Below are 18,851 nucleotides of genomic sequence, written 5' to 3' on the forward strand. Positions count from 1 at the left end.
CGGCAGACCTGAACGGGCGATCCATGTTAGCCTATGGAGCGTCGGATGTCAGCGGAGACATGTCCGCTGACATCCGACCCCGTCCGATCCGCTAAAAGCAGACGTATGGCTCTACGTCCAGATCCGTCGCTGGCGGATCGGATCGGGTGAGATCTGACGAAAACGGACACGCTGTCCGTTTTCGTCCGATCCCTCCATAGGCGGCAGCGGCGCCTGACAAGCCCCTCCCCGCTCAGTGAGCAGAGAGGGACCTGTCATCCGCCGGCTCAGCGGAGATCAACGGACAGATCTCCCGCTGAGCCGGCGGACCGAGGCGGGCTCCGTAAAAACGGAGCCCGCCTCGTGTGAAAGGGGCCTTAAGGTTTGACCTCATATTGTATGGTTTTGGTAAATCTGAAGACAAAAATCTGCATATAATCTAATAGTGTGTATTAGGTCTAACATACATGTTGGTCCCGCATGCATACATAAACGGCGATTGCACCACATGTGTGCATTATTGTCATGAGTGGCAGAGCGAGGGCAATAATTCTAGTACCAGGCCAGTGTAACTCCATATTGGTAATCTGTAAAGGCTTTTAAAGCGTTGCCTATGGAGCTTTTTAAATACCGTAGTTTGGCGTCGTTCCACAAGCATGCACAATTTTAAAGCATGACATGCTGGGTATATTTACTTGGCATAACACCATCTTTTATATTTTACAAAAAAAAAAAAAAACACTGCACATACCATGTGACCTAAAATTGCAAACTTTTTTTTTTCAACCAAAAATTATCAGAAAAGGCCTGGTCTTAAAGTGGTAATTGTAAAACTTGAGCCACATTTCTTTCTTTTGGCTAGAGCAGGAAAACTTAGTAGAGATACTGGGTATGTGTCAGGGCAGACCAGGGAACGTAAGTACAGACAACTTTTATGCTGCATCCTATACAGAAAACATCTTACTTTCCTAGTATACGTATAGTCTCTCCTGTTCTTTTCTTTCAGACCAGCATCTGCAGATCCCGATCCTACACCTTCTAAGTCAGAGGCTCAAGATCTTCAGTCTCCTGTTACTGAGAGTCCATCTTCTGTCGCTCCACCTCCTACAAAGAACTTTCCACCCTTTCCAGAACCTCGTGTACCATACCCTCATTACTCCTCACTCACTGCTTTGGAGCAGGATACCTATGTGAAACTGATGATTAAATTCATTAACCAGACAAAAAATAATAATCTCAATGTCTTGCAGATGAAGGAATACAACCACTATGAGGTACAGGGTATCGCATGAGTTTACACAGATCACATAAATTGTTGACATGTGTAGTAGCTTTATAGTTATCTAATTTTGAAAAAAATGTAAATCTGACAATGAGAGCTACCTGCAATTTAACTTGGTGGCTGGAAACTCAGATTTTGATTAATGCTTTCTTTTAAAGATAATCTCAAGTGTCTTTCGAAGTGCATATATTCATCTTTACACGCCTTCACTTTTCCACCCCATTTAGTTCTTGAAATTAAAGGTGAGCAGTGAACATATGGAGTTCCAGAAATTTCTCCAGAATGCGGCACGCAGCTGTGCTGAGGATTACAATGTGCTTTGTGCAGATGCCACAAGATATAACCAGGTAAGTACCCTGCTGCTAGCTTGCTTGCTGCTCACAGATCCAGTAAAAAGGAAAACCTGAATAGACACAACCTAGGAATGACATGTAGCCCAGGTAACTGCTGCCTGTTTAAGAATTCAGCTTTACCTAAATGAGACTTCTTGTGAAAGAATAGCTCAGCAGACACAATAACAATACACTGTATAAAGAATTGTTTTTCTTTTGAAACAATAAATGGGTAGAATAGGTCTAAACTATTTTTTAAAGCTGAAGTTTAGAAAAAAAAATATCTAATGCTTTAGTAATTTTTTTTCAACTTACACCCCCACCAAAGTGTTCCACCTACCCCAACTAAGTCAGGGAATGAACAAGTCGGGGGAAAGGGCTTAGCGCGCGCATTTGTGCTTGTATGGCTATAGATACAGAGCTCTGCTTTCCCTTGCTGTATACTTAGTTGGTGACTCAAAGTTTTGAAGTCAGAAACATCCAGGCAACCAATGGTTTTTCATAAGGAGCTCTATATATTTCTGGTTTTTTTTTTTACTCCCTTTCTGCCAATGACATGTTTCACATATGGTGACAATGAAAGGGTTAAAACAAACTCTCATGATTGTATTCTTAAAGTGATTGTAAAACAATTTTTTTTCTATTAAAATAATAAAGGTATACTTACCTGCTCTGTGCAACGGTTTTGCACAGAGTGGCCCCGCTCTTCCTCTTCTTTGAGTACCCCCCTAGCAATACGCTTGCTATGGGCTTGCTATCAGTTTAGCATGGCTTGCTATGGGGACACTCGTGTGCGCATGATTCCCAGCCGGGCTGTGTGCATCTATAGACACAGTGTTGCTAGGCCCTGTTCCCTGCTCCCTCCTCACAGTTTTGACTGACAGCAACGGTAACCAATGGCTCCTGCTGCTCTCAGTAAAGCCCGTGCAGGGCTGCTGGCGGGGACAGTGCTGGATTGATAGTGATGTCATGTAAGTCTTTCGGGAAAGGGGGGTCTGGGAGGCACACAAATTAGATTTTTTTTTTTTTTACCTTAATGCAGAGAATGCATTAAAGTGATTGTAAATGCAAAAAGCGGCTTCCTATGGGAGCACTCGTGCAGGCTCGTTCATGAGGCTCGCTGTCTGCATCTAAAGACACAGGCAGCGTGACTCGGCCCCGCTCCCTTATCACTGGCTTTAACTGACAGCAGCGAGAGCCAATGAACCACTGCCTCAGCAAAGCCTTTGAGACCAGGTAGTGAGAGAAGAGAAGAGCTACAGACGTGCACAGCACTGGATCGAATGAGGGCTCAGGTAAGTAAGGGAACACAAGGAATAAATTAAGTTAAAAAAATGTTTAGGCTTTAAAACCACTTTTTTTTTATTTTCTTTAGAACCACTTTAAGCCATAAAATAGCTTTAAAATTAGCCATCACTGACCTCCTGCTGCATGTAATGTGGAGTAATTTTCCAAAATCCTCAAAGATCCTAACAGACTCAAAAGTCCTGTCAGTTTCTAACAGCTTAAAAACTGCTGCTGTGTGTTTTTTAAATTAGAGGGCTAGTAGGCTGCCAAGATTCGATTCTGTTGAGGAAAAGGAAAAATATTGGACCCTTAGGGTTATCTCGTTGGTATTGCTATGCTAATGTGTAAATTATCTGGTTCCTGGGCAGGCAGCTGCTACACACCAGAGGATCTCCATGTTCTCCTTGACTAGTGTAATGTAATGAAAATTTAAATTTGAGTGCCACACCATTGCTAAGAGGTATTGATTCAACTTTGTTCCTATAAGTCAGGGGGACAATTCAAAAAAGTAGCCAGCACGTTTCAGGGGTCTAAGAGCACCCCATTCATCATGGATTGATTGATAATAATGTGACTAGACTCAAAATGAACTGGACCTTTTTAATGTGATTTTATTTTTTCCAATGTGATTGCGAGCACAGGCCTAGTATGCAGCTGGTTTGGCAGACTTGGTCTATTCAGATTGTTGTCAGTCAGGCCCTGATGAAAGGGGGGGTGGCGCGCGCTCTTTGACCCCTGAAACGCCTTAGATACTTTTTGAATTTTCCCCCTGACATTTATTGGGATAAAGTTGTATCTGGACCTCCTTAGCAGTGGTGTGCTGCTTCAAATTCACTTTTTTTAGATTCAATTGTAGTACAATAGAAAGCATTAGGAGAAGAGCGTCAGTGTCTCTGTTGTGAATTTTGAAGACTAATTTCACCACAAAACTGGTCTGTAGCTACATGGGTGGATGTGGGCTTGTTTTAAAGTGTTTTTACAGCATGTTCAGATTATGTAAATAATGTGCATAGTCTGGGCGCTATACCTCACCTGCATTTGCTATCCTGCTACTCAGTTTGCTGGTGGTGCCAGCACATTTTTCACATAGGGAATCTTCACTTACCTGGCGCCAAGTAAGTAAAGTTTACATCAGCTTGCAGTTATGCTTATGCAGACAATTTAATCAGCAAAAAAAAAAAAAGAATTGGTACAAAGCAGCGAAGAGCTCATGGATCCTAAGAATATACAACAGCGTGTATGTATTTACAAGAGTTAAGTAATTGTGTATATTTAATATTGAAGGCTTAAACTGTGTTGCCTAGTTTTAAAATATAAATTTTATGAAGGCTGGCTATACACAAAATAATGTATGTGAAATACTAGGTTAATAATTTAATAGGAAGTGAAGAACTCTAATCCCCTAAATGCATAGACACCAGTGGGATAATGTCTCCAGTAACAGCTTATTATTATATGATGCTGTTTACAGCATTTTGTATAATATATTCTTGCTTATTTTCAGGAAATGATAAAGTCCTGCCAAGCCTATGTGAAAAATTACCCTGAGCTCTACGCCGTCCATGACATGACAAGCATCCTGGGAGGGAAGTTTATTCCTGACTTGTCATTGAATCTGGAAAAGTGCCTTCTTAAAATGGTAATAAATGCAACCACTCCTAACAGTTCATCTTCTCTAAACAATTTTAAGTGTGAGAGATTACCTCTAAATGGGTAGCAGAAAACCTGGAACTCAAAGTACATGTTCACATACAGACCGTTTGAATGACACAAGCACCCAAACAAGCTGAAGTTTGAATTTTATTGCATTTTTGATGTATACAGTGTATAGTTTTTTGTTTGCATTTAAAGGATACGTTCAGCTTCGGGAACATGTTGCATGTTCTAACTGTTTTTGGGGTGCAACATCTAACATATTCCCACTCCTGCAGTGGCTCAGTGATCCGAGCCTCTGTGTAACAAGCGGTACGGGGAGAAGTTCCCCACTTTTTGAAAAACGTGCAGCCGTGTGGGCCAGAGTTTTGCGAATCAATGAACTAAAAGCATCAGAATCCTTTGTGGCTGTTGGCTTGTAGTTCTCAATGAACTACCACAGCGTTTTGGTAGTTCATTGATTTTTCCTGTCAGTGTGAAACTGCCTGCTCGTATGTTGTATGGGCAGTCAGCTCATGCTGACAGTCTGCAGGAGACTTGCATGGCACCAAGAATTTTAAAGTGAAGGGCGGGTTAAATTGAAATGAAGGAGTAAGAACCGAGTAAAAAGAAGGGTACACTCTGTCATGGAGGTGTGGATGATGAGTCCGTGTCACTTGCAGCCCATGTTAGAAAATCAGAAGAGTATCAGAACATGGACCAAGAGGTCCAGGTGAGAGAGAACTGTTCTTCCTGACCTAACTCCTGCGCCAACAGTCATTCGAAGTCTCTTATAGAATCCAGTTCAATGGCCCATTCCCCCAGTGTAGGTACAGCTGTTGACTTCCAGTGACGCGGGATAACCGTCCTGGCTGCGGTCAGAAAATGCCGCAAGACATCCCTTTTAACAGATTTGAAGTGTCCAGGTATCATGGATAATAGAGCTATTTCGTGGAAAGGTTTAATAGAGGTCGCCAACAGGATACAATACAAACCAAAAATAAGTTGCATTCCCACCAGATATGAATCATATGGCCCTTAAAGACATGACAACACAAGCATGTATCTGGTAGTGACGGTTTGAAACGATGAACTGATGGGCATCTTTACCATCTGGTTATGAGTTAGAACTCTTTCTCTTGGTGTTTAGTGGCTAGCGATGTTTTGTTGGTCATGATGAAGCACTTTTGCTGGTCAGAGAAAGAAATAGTGTGTTGAAGCTCTGATTCTCAGATCCGCTTGTAGGGTGGAAGATCTGGAGAGCATGCATGTAGAAGGATAGAGTACAGTTGGGTTAGTTGGGTTATGACATGAGTTGGGGGGGTTCTCCTGTAACAACATAACTTCAAAATCTGTTGTAGAGAAGTGGCATAGGAATAGAAAAATTATTCATGGTACCTTTGTCCCATCAAGGTATAGACAGAGGGAGAGGGAGGCTATAATTGGACTTTAGTACCATATAATCAACTGATACTGAGCAGTCAAAAGTAAAATTATTCAGGGAATTTTATTTCAAAAAGGAATATAGTAACCTGTTTTACAAAAAAAAACAGATCACGACAATCAGAAAAGTTGCATCCTATCATAACAGCTAGAACATCAATGTCATCTATATATTGGTTACTCTACATGTTTCATGGGCTTAGCCGCTTCTTCAGGAGCTTTCTATAATTAGTCGGTGTAGAGAAATGATTGTCATATAGCTAAGGAAATAGAGAAAATATACATATTACTCACAAAATACATTATATGAATACAACAAATAACATTTCATGTGTATATAAGACATCTGTTGCAAAACACCCACCGTCCAGACGTCTTACCAGAGGGTGTCAAATAGCTGGAGGCTCGGAAAAAAAAGGCGACCCACCCCGGAGAGCACGGGAGCCTTTTGAAAGGCACTAGATATTAATATTATTATACAGGATTTATATAGCGCCAATATAGGAGGGATCAGAGGACCCTGCTCGTTAGAGCTTACAATCTAGAAGGAGGGTCAAGTGGAAACAAAAGGTAATATCTGTGGGGAGGGTGAACTGATGGGGAAAATGAAAAAACAGTTGTTAGGTGTGGGTAGGGTAGCCTTCTCTGAAGAGAAGGGTTTTCAGGGATCGTCTAAAAGCTAATAGAGTAGGAGATAAGTGGATAGATTGGGGTAGGGCATTTCATAGGATTGGAGAGGCTTTGGAAAAGTCCTGGAAGCGAGCATGGGAGGAGGTGATGAGGGAGCTAGAGAGCAGGGGGTCTTGAGAGGAACGAAGAGAATGAGTAGGTTGGTATTTAGAGACTAGGCTAGTGATGTAGCTGGGGGCTAAATTGTGGATGGCTTTGTAAGTAGTTGTTAGTGGTTTGAATTTAATTCGTTGGGTGAGCGGAAGCCAGTGGAGGGATTGAATTAGAGGGGTAGCAGACACAGAGCGATTGGTAAGGTGGATGAGTCTGGCAGCAACATTTATGATGGATTGAAGAGGTGATAAACTATGTAGAGGTAAACCAATGAGAAGGGAGTTGCAGTAGTCGAGGCGAGAGATGACAGTGAGTGAATAAAGAGCTTTGTTTTGTCATTGGTTAGAAAAGGGCATATTTTGTAGATGTTGCGGAGGTTGAGGCGACAAGATTTGGACAGTGATTGGACGTGAAGGTGAACGGCCTGTACTTGTGGTGGTGGAAGCACAGATAAGATCAAATTTATAAGTTTGGTTTTGGATAGATTGAGTTTGAGGAAGTGGTGTGACATCCAGACTGATATTTCTGATAGTAAATTAGTGATAAGTGAGGAGACTGAGGGAGTAAGCTGAGGAGTAGAGAAATAGATTTGGGTGTCGTCAGCGTAGAGGTGGTATTGGAAGCCACGGGAGGCTGACCTAGGGAGGAGGTGTAGATTGAAAATAGGAGAGGTCCAAGAACAGAACCTTGGGGGACCCCAACAGAGAAAGGAAGAGGATAGGAGGAAGTAGAGTTGTAAGAAACGCTAAAGGTGTGGTTGGATAAGTAGGAAGAAAACCAGCGAAGAGTACAGTCACGGAGACCAAAGGCGTGGAGTTTTTTGAGGAGGAAGGGGTGATCAACCGTATCAGATGCAGCAGAGAGGTCCAGGAGTAGGAGTACAGAATAGTGTCGATTTGGTTTTGGCCGTTAGTAGATCATTTGATAGTTTTAGGAGAGCAGTTTGCGTGGAGTGTTGAGGACGAAATCCAGACTGAAGGGGATCAAGAAGGCTATTATCAGCGAGGTGGGTGCTCAGTCGGTTGTAGACCAGACGTTCAAGGAGTTTGGAGAAGAAGGGGAGCAAGGAGATGGGGCATAGGTTGTTAATATTGGATGGGTCCAGTGAGGGCTTTTAAAGTATGGGTCTGATGCCAGAAGAGAGGGAGAGATTGAAGATGTGGGTTAGATAGAGAGTGTAGCATAGAGCCAGAGGGTGAACGTAGCATTTGCGAGTTAACAGGATCCAGAGGGCAGGTGGTAAGGTGGACATTAGCAAGTAATTTAGCAACCTTGTCTATAGCGGTGGGGTTGAAAGAGGGCAGTAATGATTGTACCTGTGGACATGAAGTGTAAAGCGTGGAGGGTATCTGACCAGTAAAGATCTCCTCGCAAATTATATCAATTTTCTGTTTGAAGTGATTGGTGATCTCCTGGGCAGTGAGTGAGTTGGCGGGTGGAGAGGGTAGAGGACGAAGTAGAGTTGACGGGGACAGGATGATAAGTTGCTAATGAGAGTGATAAAATAGGTCTGCTTGGCAGTGAGGAGGCTGGAATTGTATTTTTGGAGGGCAGATTTATATTGGTTGAAATCTCTCTGAGACTTGTGCCCTGTACACACGGTCGGATTTTCCGACGGAAAATGTGTGATAGGTCCTTGTTGTCGGAAATTCCGACCGTGTGTGGGCTCCATCACACATTTTCCATCGGAATTTCCAACACACAAAGTTTGAGAGCTTGCTATAAAATTTTCCGACCAACAAAATCCATTGTCGGAAATTCCGTTCGCGTGTACACAAATCCGACGCACAAAGTGCCACGCATGCTCAGAATAAATTAAGAGACGAAAGCTATTGGCTACTGCCCCGTTTATAGTCCCGACGTACGTGTTTTACGTCACCGTGTTCAGAACGATCGGATTTTCCGACAACTTTGTGTGACCGTGTGTATGCAAGACAAGTTTGAGCCAACATCCATCTGAAAAAATCCAAGGATTTTGTTGTCGGAATGTCTGATCAATGTCCGACCGTGTGTACAGGGCATTAGTCTCACGCCACAGGCGCTTATGAGCACGACTAAGTTTTTTTCAAACTTCTAGTATCATCTGTTTGCCAAGGTTGAAGGGGTCAGGGCTGGATTCTGTGTGTAGTGAGGGGGGCCAGTGAGTCTAGAAGTGAATCGTGTAGACAGAAGTGGCTAGGTTGGTGCAGGATAGGGGGGAGATTTTGTCGTAGAGGTTGTCGATAGCAGAGTGGAGAAGGGTTGAGATAAAGCAGGTTTCTGCGGGTAACTTTTAGGCGGTTGGAAGGAGAGGAGGTGGAGGAGAGGGAGAGAGTGGATTTAACAAGGTGGTGATCAGAGTGGGGGAATGGATAGTTAGGTTGCATGGAGTGCAAAGGTGAGAGAAAACGAGGTCAAGGGTATTGCCTTCAGAGTGAGTAGGAGCGTGTATCCACTGCTTCAGGTCAAAGGAGGAGGTTAGGCTGAGAAGTTTGTAAGTGGCAGGAGTTGATGCTGGTCCAGGGGGCATGTAGATCACAGCTATCCTTCTTCTTTTTTCTTTTAATAAATTTCTTTTTATTGAACATGCTTTTTAAAAAGCATACAAACATCTGGGTTATGTCAACATGACAGTCACCCGGAACCAACGGCAACGCAGGGACTAACATAGTCTTCTGGCTCTTGAATATCCCCCCCTTTGTCACAGCTCAGTAACGCGACCTGATGTATTCACAGAAAACTTTTTTCTCTTACAAGATTGCCAGTCTATCACTTGGTCATCAACAAGATAATTCTTAAAGGTAAGTTTCACTCTCCATACCTTTGACTAGCCATTATGTGTATTACCCTAATACATTTACATTATCTGGTGTCTTGCCCCCGCTGTCACTTTGTAATGATAAGAGACCCTTGGGTGTTCATCTCTTAACCTACTGTATTGTCAGACTTAAACCAGGCCTTCCACACTTTATCAAATTTTTTTCCCACATCCCCTAGTCTTGTACGTGGTTTTGTAGTAGGGCAACATGGAGTTAATCAACTTTTTCCAAAAACTAATATTAGGGGCACTTGTGTTTTTCCATTTAAGCAGTATGGCTTTTTTAGCATAGAACAAAAGGATAGTGAGTAATGTTCTCAGTGCCCTTGTTGGAACCACCTCCTCCACCAATCCCAACAAGCACACCCTCACTGTCATTGGGATGGGTACCATCAGAAGATCCGATATGCATGATGTGACCTCTTTCCAAAAACCTTGAATGTGCGGGCATAGCCAGAAAATATGTTCAGCATTTGCTGGAGAGAAGGAACATCTCCAGCACTCCGCCAAGTCGTTTCCATGGATCTTAGCGAGCCTAGCTGGCGTGTAATAGCGTCTGTATAAAAATTTTAATTGTATCAGTTTATCACTTACTGATACTAAGTGTCTAAAGGGTTGGGTCCATAGGTCAACCCAATCCTCTCCCTGTATGTCAGGAACTTCTGTCTCCTATTTATTTCTACAGTTAGTCATTGCCTTTGGTGTCTTTTTAAAAAATTCTTTGTATGCTGATGAGAGAGTCTTAGTCAAGGATTCTACCCTCAACTCTCCAAACTGTGTCTGGTATGCATGTCGGAGTTGAAAAAAATGAAAGAGGTAGAAATTTGGTAGGTCGGGTCTGGTCTTCAGTTGGGGAAAAGTCAGAAGGTCCCCAAAGGAGGTAATGTCTTTAAGCGTTTTTACACCCTTGACCGCCCAGATCATAGGATCTGGTAAGTTATAGAACTGAGGCAGCTTGTGATTCATCCATATTGGGGTAGATGGTGAGATCCCCTGATAACTGGGAGATGCTAATTTTACACCTAGTCCCCAAGCTCTAATTGTGGCCGTCATCGACAAGGTTATTTGGCAAGTCAGATTTGACACCCCTGAACAATGCCAGGCGCAAGCTTTCATAAGATCCAAGATAAGCCGCCTCCAATACAGTGGCCACATCTCCGTCATCCGACAGTAACCACCTACGGGCAAATAACATTTGACCTGCCAGGTAGTATTTATGCCAATCCGGCAGTGCCAGACCTCCCTGATCCCCTGGTTCCTGGAGCACTTTAATTCCTATCCTAGGGGCTTTAAGTTCCCATAGAAACTAACCAACAATCCCTTCTATCTGTTTGAAGTATGACTTTGGTATCCATACCGGCGCATGTCTGAGGAAGTATAAAATTACCGGAAGGACTTTCATTTTAAGTAAGCTGATTCTTCCTATTAGGGATAATGGTAATTTGATCCATGCCTGTACTTTCTGTTTAAGGAAGGCCAGTAACGGAAGTAAATTTTAAGGGAAGGTAATCATGCACATTTGTAGTAATTTTCACCCCAAGATATTTGAGAGACTCCACCCAATGCAATGGCAGATCCGGGCCAGCTCTCTTTGACTTTTGCATCCGATGTTAGGATGGAGAACTTGCTCCAGTTTACCCTTAGCCCTAAAAAAGAGGCAAATTTGTCTAAAATTGCCAGTACCGCCTTTAAGGAGTCCCCCGGGTCGTTGAGAAACAGGAGCATGTCATCTGTATAAAAGGCCAAGGTCTCATGAATTGTTCCCACTTTTATTGCCTGCACATCCCCGGAAGATCTCAGTGCTGTGGCCAGGGGCTCCATTACCAGGGCAAAAAGGAATGGGGACAACGGGCAACCCTGTCTGGTGCCCCTGCCCACCGCAAAGTAATCGGAAACCGTCGACCCCAGTTTAATGGCCACTTTGGGTTTCCTATATAGCATTGAGATCCATTTTCTAAATTGCAGCCTGAATCCCATAACTTCTAATACCTTAAACATGAACCTCCAGTCAACGGGTCAAAGGCTTTTTCTATATCTATAGACACTACAATTCTGGAATCTGAATCAGTAGGTGGGATTTGCAGGTGGGTGAAAAGTCTCCGTAGATTCGTGTCTGTCGACTTCCCAGGCATGAACCCGTCTGGTTTATGTTGACTATGGTTGAAATAACTTTAGCTAGTCTGGTCGCTAACAGTTTGGTAAGGATCTTCAAGTCCGTGTTTAAAAGTGTTATGGGGCAATATGGTGCACATTTGGTTGGATCTTTCCCTGGTTTTAACAATAGGATCATATACGCCTCTAGCATGGAATTTGGTAATGAGGAGTTGTCCATGGCATATTCCAGTAGCCAGTTAAATCTCTAACTGCCAACTGTTCTACATTAGCTTTGTAAAGATCTACAGGAATCACGTCTGGCCCCGGGGTTTTGTTGGGCGGGAAGGCATAAATTGCTGCCTGTACCTCCTTAATTGTGATCTTGGCCTCTAGTGCATTACAGTCCCCCTCAGACAGTTTTGGGAGAGGTAACCTTGCCAGCAATGCCTCTGGATTATAGCTAGGGATGGGTGAATATAATGCTGAAAAGAAATCAATAAACTCCTGCATAATACTTGATGGGTCAGTGACCAGATTGCCCCCTTTGTCTTTAATAACAGGAATATGCGCAATAGGTTGGTGGTCCGCCACCAACATAGCCAGAAGTTTACCATTCTTATCCCCCTCTGCGAATACCGTGTGTGCAGATTTTGTAATTTTTGAGCTGGTCAGCCCTTTGATGTGTAGGGATAAGCGCCTCCGTGCTTCCAGCAGAGTCTCATAAGAGGCCCCAGTAGGGGATCCCGCATGAGCCTCCGCACAGTCCCTCTCCCGCTGTTTAAAAGTGTTAAGCTCCTCGTTTTCATTAACTCGTGCTGTTTTTATGGCTGATATGCACTCACCCCTAGCTACCGCCTTAAAGGCGTACCATACCATTGGTGGTTCATTCGTGGACCAGTATGTCTTAATTGTTTCCTCTAATTGGGCTGCCACTTGTTCGTTTTGTGACCAGCTAGAAGAGAGACGCCATCCTCCCCTCCTTGACCCCCCCGGAAAGGACAAGGCAAGAGAGAGAGGATTACGATCTGAAAATCCTCCTGCCAAGTATTCAACATTCTCCACATATTGTAAGATTCTATCGTTACCAAAGGCTAGATCAATTCTGGCTGCGGATCTGTGTGTCATTGACATGTGAGAGTAGCATCTAGCTGTTGGATGCTTCCATCTCCACAACTCAGCTAAACCAGCCATAGAGGTCCATTCAGGTCGGCCGAGCTCCCCCTATTCGGATTAGAAGAGTCCAACGCCGCATCCAATACGGCAGGTAATCTCCCATCAGAAACAGAGCGAGATCTAAGTATTGGGCCAGTCGAGTTAGCATGTCATATAACAACTGAGCCTGAAATGGGGGAGGCATATAAACAATTACCAATAATAATTGACGGTAATACACATCTAACACCAATGCCACATATCTTCCTCCCCGGGTTGGTTATAACCTGGTGGATGGTACATGGGATTGTTTTACTAATAAGCATGGAAACTCCTCTGGCAAACGTGGAATAGGTAGAATGTAAGGCTCTTTGAATCCACGGTTTGCGTAGAGTCATCACCCTGCTTCCATCTAGATGAGTCTCCTGCAGGAAAACTATGTGCGGTTTAGACTGTTTTAGGTATTGGAATACAGAGGCCCTTTTAAATTTGTGATTCAGGCCCCTAACATTCCAAGACACAATGTGTAGTTTATCCGCCATTATCCCATACACTAGTAAATAAATATATTACTACAGTACTCAAGTGGAACCCCTCTCTCCTTCACAGTGATGACCCTCCCCATTTGCCTGCAACTTGATAGAAAATACCTCAAAGCAGATTCAAGTGCATGAGCTGTGACAATTAAAGCATCCCCCCTGCTATTATACCAAAAACCAAACCTGAAAAAACAAAAAAAGTTCTGGCATGTAGCTTAATCCCAAAAACCAACGTGCAAAAACTTGCGGTGAGTTCTAGCCGCATTGATCAAAAGTTTGGCAGAGTCTTCTTTGGTGTCGTCACTCCTCTTGCTCCGACCAAAAATATAAGGTAAAGCTTAAGAGCAGATGAAAAATTCAAAACATAAAGACCAACAGGATCAATTCCTCTGTAAGATGGCACCTCCCGCCAGTGGAAGACAAAAATGATACCCCTTGGGGAATAAAGTAAAAATGTATAAAAAAAAAAAATTAAAGATAAAAAGAATAACCATCAGCAAAAAAAAACAGGTGATACAGAAAAATGGATACCACTGAAGTTAGGAGAATAGGATCAGGGACTCATTTGAGTCAGGAGTGGAGAAAAGTCAACTACAAAAGTGTGTACCTTTTCTTGCACAGTATTCCATTCAGGGAGTCTGGTTTAGCGCACTCCCTTGGGTGCCTGCAGGTGTTTGACTTTTGGGTATGGCTCTCCTGCACTTGGTTAAGTGGTGACCTTCATTTTAGCTTGCCCTTCAGTCTGCATGGATATGTATCCCAATATTTTGTGTAAGAACAAATGCATTCACAGTTAACAGGCACAACTGGTGCTAACAATATCCTGGACAATTTGACCCCTTGGGACCAATAAGGCTTAGGTATGTATGCTGCAGCTAGGAAAGTTCCTTGTCTAGCCAGTCGCATGATTCTGCATGATTTTCAAAAAATTTCACGCTGCCTTTGTATTGGACCCTGAGCCTGCTTGGGTATAGCATGCTATATTGGATTTCGTTTTCACGGAGCCTTCTGCAAATATCATTAAAGGAGCGGCATTGAGTGGCTTTGGAAAAGTCAGGGAATAGCATCACCCCAGTGTTTTCGTGTTTCAGTTCTTGAGACACAGGAGACACATATGGTTGAATTTGAAACGTCAGACTCCAGAGTCTTATCTTTCTTTAATATGTATGTCTGGCAATTGTAGTCACGCCTGCAACTGCGTCCATATGCGATACTCTAAATATCTTATATGTATCCAACCAAATGCACTATACTATATTTATAGTTTGGTTTCACAGTCATTGTTATATCTGTGACCTTACTATATGCGATATTTAGCTTTTTGCATATACCCTAATTTATGCACACTATTTTACTCATATTTAATTTTTTAGTTATTGGGTACTAGCAATTTATTCATTCCTATATCTAGCGATACATATAACTGGATGTGTGTTGAATGCACACATTCACTTCTTATATCTACATGTGTGTTTTCGGATCACATTTGAAGATATATGTCATATAGTTTTACACCGTTATTTCTTTTTTTTTTTTTTTTTTTTTTTAAATTGTTTATATCAGAAAACCGGGACATACAACAATAGTGTGATCACGTTTAACATCAATAAAGTCAAAGGTTCAAGTATATTAATTACAATGCAAAAGCGTAAAACAATACAAGAGGCTCTACATTTCTATAAAACATGTATAGCAGGGTTGAGTGTCTTATTGATTATTTTCTTGTAGCCTGGCACAACCTGTCTTCCACAAGTCTACACCGTTATTTCTGTATGCCTTTGTTTTTTTATTATTTCCACAGCTATTTTACATTTTTCAGTTCAAGTGTTTTCATTAAAACTTTTACTGCACATCCCGCCTCCAGATTTCCTTTCTAGTGAGGTTTTTGTGCAATAACAGACAACACCTAACGCCACACTTTTTTACTTTACCTGTAATTTAGAAACCTGACCAGGAATGGTCTGGGGAAAGCTCCTGGAGGTCTGTTTCCTATGGGCACCCTGTGTGTACTTTCCACTACATAAGTGGGGGGTAAATCTTTCAGTGAGAGCAGGTTTTTAAATAGAGCCTCAGCAAACAGTACTGGCTTGTCTCCCTCCACTACCTCAAGCAGGCCCACCACCCTGATATTGCTCCTCCTTTGACGGTCCTCAGCGTCGTCTGCCCTGCGCTGGAGGGATCGCACCAGGTTGCGGAATTCAGCAATATGAGTACTCCTGTGTGATGTATCCTTGACCCCAGAGACCCTGTCTTCCACCGTGGTAAGACTGCCCCTGTTCTTGTCAAGATCGTGTCTGATCAGCATGCATTAGGAAGATAAATGGTCAATGCGCCCCATTAGTTCTAACTTACTAGCATTAATGGCTTCCAGGATTGGTCTTGTTATCGCTTCTGTGTCCACCGCTAGTAACTGATCGTCTGCTGGGTCGTTTTCATAGCTTACCTCCGCTGTGTCTCCTGCCTGCACCATCTTTGCCGTCTTCTGTTTGGCGCGCTGTTCAGCTTTCCGTGAAGACAAGATGGCGGGGTCTCGCTCCGTCTCCTTCGTGGAGCGGGTCTGGCGCTGATCTTTGTGAGCCTTTTTGGAGCTTTTTAGAAGCGGATGAGTGCATGCGCGCATTCCTCTCGCCTTCCCCCAGGTGCTGATGATTGTTATATCCGGTTTAGTGCACTCTTAAATGACAGATTCAGTCAGACTAAACAGAGCTCTAAAGAGATGCGTGCTGCCTCGAACACATCCGGCCACACCCCTCAGATCACAGCTATCCTTAGAGAAACTGTAGTGGAAAGACGAATGCAGTGTGCCTCGAAAGAGGAAAGTGACAGAGAGGGAGGTGGTTGAAGTACCTGAAAGGTGCTTTGTGGGGCTAGGATTCTGACACATCCTCTCTTACGTCCACTGGATCTGGGGGAGTGAGTCCAGAGAAGACCACCATGGGATAGGGCAGCAGAAGACGCAGTGTCGGTTTTGCGAAGCCAGGTTTCGGTAATGGCGAGTAGATTTAAATGATTTGGCGATTAAAGAGGTCATGGCGAGAGGTGAGGTTGTTTCAAACAGAGCGGGAATTCCAAAGGGTACAAGGGAAAGGGAGTCTGGTCTTCGGTAGAATAGAAATGGGAACTAAATTGTGTTGAAGTGCAGAGCCAGAAAGTGCTCCCACTTTGAGAAATAGCCCCACTTTGAGAAAGAGCCCCAGTTGCAAATGTTCCCCCTACAAATGCTTCCCCCAAAAGAAGCTTATATTTATACTGTAGGGATGGGGGTTGGTTGCATTTCAATTATCAATCAGGAGGTAATAAAGGTTGGCTGGTTAACAGGGCAAAATTCTTACTTCAGAAACAGACTAGCAAGAGGGCATTAAAGTTAACGGGCCATATTTATGGGTAATAAAGCATGGTAATGTGGACAGGTTTACAGATGGTTAAGCAAAAATAACATACCACCAATTATTAAACACACATAAGCAGATAGCAGTGTTTCAGTTTTTGGGTGGAGATGTTTCAGTGGCACATACCTGTGGAATGATAGAGATTTTCAGATGAGACATTCAGGTGATGAGTGCAGAGTCAGAATTGCTCCCACTTCTAGAAATAGCCCCACTTTGAGAAAGAGCCCCAGTTGCAAATGTTCCCCCTGTACAACTAGTATTAGCCTGATTAGAAGGGGGGGAAAAAGGATGTTGTCAAATATATTTAAAATCATCCCTCAGGAATGACAGGTATACAATCCATTTAGGTCAACAAGTTGCATCTCTTTTTATTTATATATGTGTGTGTGTGTGTGTGTGTGTGTGTGTGTGTGTGTGTATATATATATATATATATATATATATATATATATATATATATATATATATATATATATATATATATATATATATAAACATATTGATGAAATTACCTAAAGGGGAGTGTGTATACGATTATGCAGGCTCAATAAGATGTTATAGTTGGTCCCTATAAAAGGAATTATATCTAGAAGATAGGGGCACAAATATTATTAGCTCTAGGTATAGTGCACCATATATGCGAAATACAGACATACACGTGCATATAGACACAACCAGACATGCACGTGCATCTATAGAACACAGTGCAGTCTACCTAAGATATACCTTTTGTTGGTATGAAAATATAGGACTGGCTTGTTGCACATGCAGCACTGCACTGATCAATGAAACATACGAGCCTACAAAAAACTATCCACGAGGGTGTTTGCATATTTCTATGAATAAACAGATCGTGCAGCGCATACATTCACCTATACTAGTTTAAATATGCATAGCTTTCTTACCTTTGCAATTAATAGTTATTGTTTATGCTAGTAGAGGGTATATCCTGGAGACAAGACAAATGAAAGCTCTTACATTGTTCTTGTCTCCAGGATATAGTATCTATCCTTGGACACTGCCTCATTTGCTGTTTTTTCTCCATATCTTTGATGTGGCCCTGATCTGCATACCCTCTACAAGCATAAACAATAACTATTGCAAAGGTAAGAAAGCTATTCATATTTAAACTAGTATAGGTGCATTTATGCACTGCACGATCTGTGTATGCATAGAAATATGCATACACCCTCGTGGATGCAGGCACCAATAATAATTATATTAAATATTATTATGTTTATTATTTATTATTATGTAGGAGCGTATGTTTCATTGATCAGTGCAGTTGATACCAACAAAAGGTATATCTTGGGTAGACTGCACTGTGTTCTATAGATGCATGTGCATGTTTGGTTGCGTCTATATGCACGTGTATGTCTGTAGTGTGCATATATGGTGCACTATACCTAGAGCTAATATTTGTGCCCCTATCTTCTAGATAAAATTTATTTTTATAGGGACCAATTATAACATCTTATTGAGCCTGCATAATCGTATACACCCCCCCTTTAGGTGTGTATATATATCTATATATCTCCCTCTCTCTCTCAATAGATAGATAGATAGATCTATCGATCGATATAGATAGAAAGAATGTATGTGTTTGAGAAATGCAACTTGAGCTAAATGTATTGTATACCTGTCATTCCCAAGGGATGATTTTAACCACTTAACAACCGGCCCATAGCCAAATGAAATAGCAAAAGAAGGGGGGGATGATTAATGCGCTACCCAGAAAAAAACGAAACAAGCTGCTATAAACCATATGACAAAAATGCAAACAGATACTAAATAAATTGTAGCACTAAAACACACATGTGCAGTATGAATAAAATGTCTCTGTGCACATAAACATAGTGTCCCAATAGTGACGTGTTGTCAAAGCAAAAGAAGTCCACAGTGAATACGTGTAATCCGTGTGGCAGTTCTTTCTGCTTCCCAACTGTTAGCTCAGATGTCATCAAACTTAACGAATAGATGGGATACGCTTACCGGAAATGTTGGATTCTACTGCCATGAGCATAGAATCAATTGAGCTTTGTGCCACCAGCGCTTGTTCAATTAAGGCTTGTACACTGTGCACTCCTCTTTGGACTGAGCATAGGGAATCACAGGCCCCACCAGAAGGGATATGTGGTGGAC

The 18,851-nt window shown here is 42.4% G+C and overlaps 1 protein-coding gene across 2 annotated transcripts in view; it reads left to right on the plus strand.

The window, feature by feature from the left end:
• The window catches only part of ICE2 (interactor of little elongation complex ELL subunit 2), a 268,772-nt gene that overhangs the window by 97,941 nt on the left and 151,980 nt on the right, over positions 1-18,851 (plus strand). For both annotated transcript variants that reach the window (XM_073619024.1, XM_073619025.1), the window contains exons 3-5: positions 986-1,253; positions 1,489-1,608; positions 4,385-4,519. In XM_073619024.1, coding sequence (XP_073475125.1) covers positions 986-1,253; positions 1,489-1,608; positions 4,385-4,519 — 523 coding nt within the window. The remainder of the gene's footprint in view (positions 1-985; positions 1,254-1,488; positions 1,609-4,384; positions 4,520-18,851) is intronic.

This window comes from Aquarana catesbeiana, linkage group LG03, assembly GCF_042186555.1.
Source record: "Aquarana catesbeiana isolate 2022-GZ linkage group LG03, ASM4218655v1, whole genome shotgun sequence".
NCBI lineage: Eukaryota > Metazoa > Chordata > Amphibia > Anura > Ranidae > Aquarana > Aquarana catesbeiana.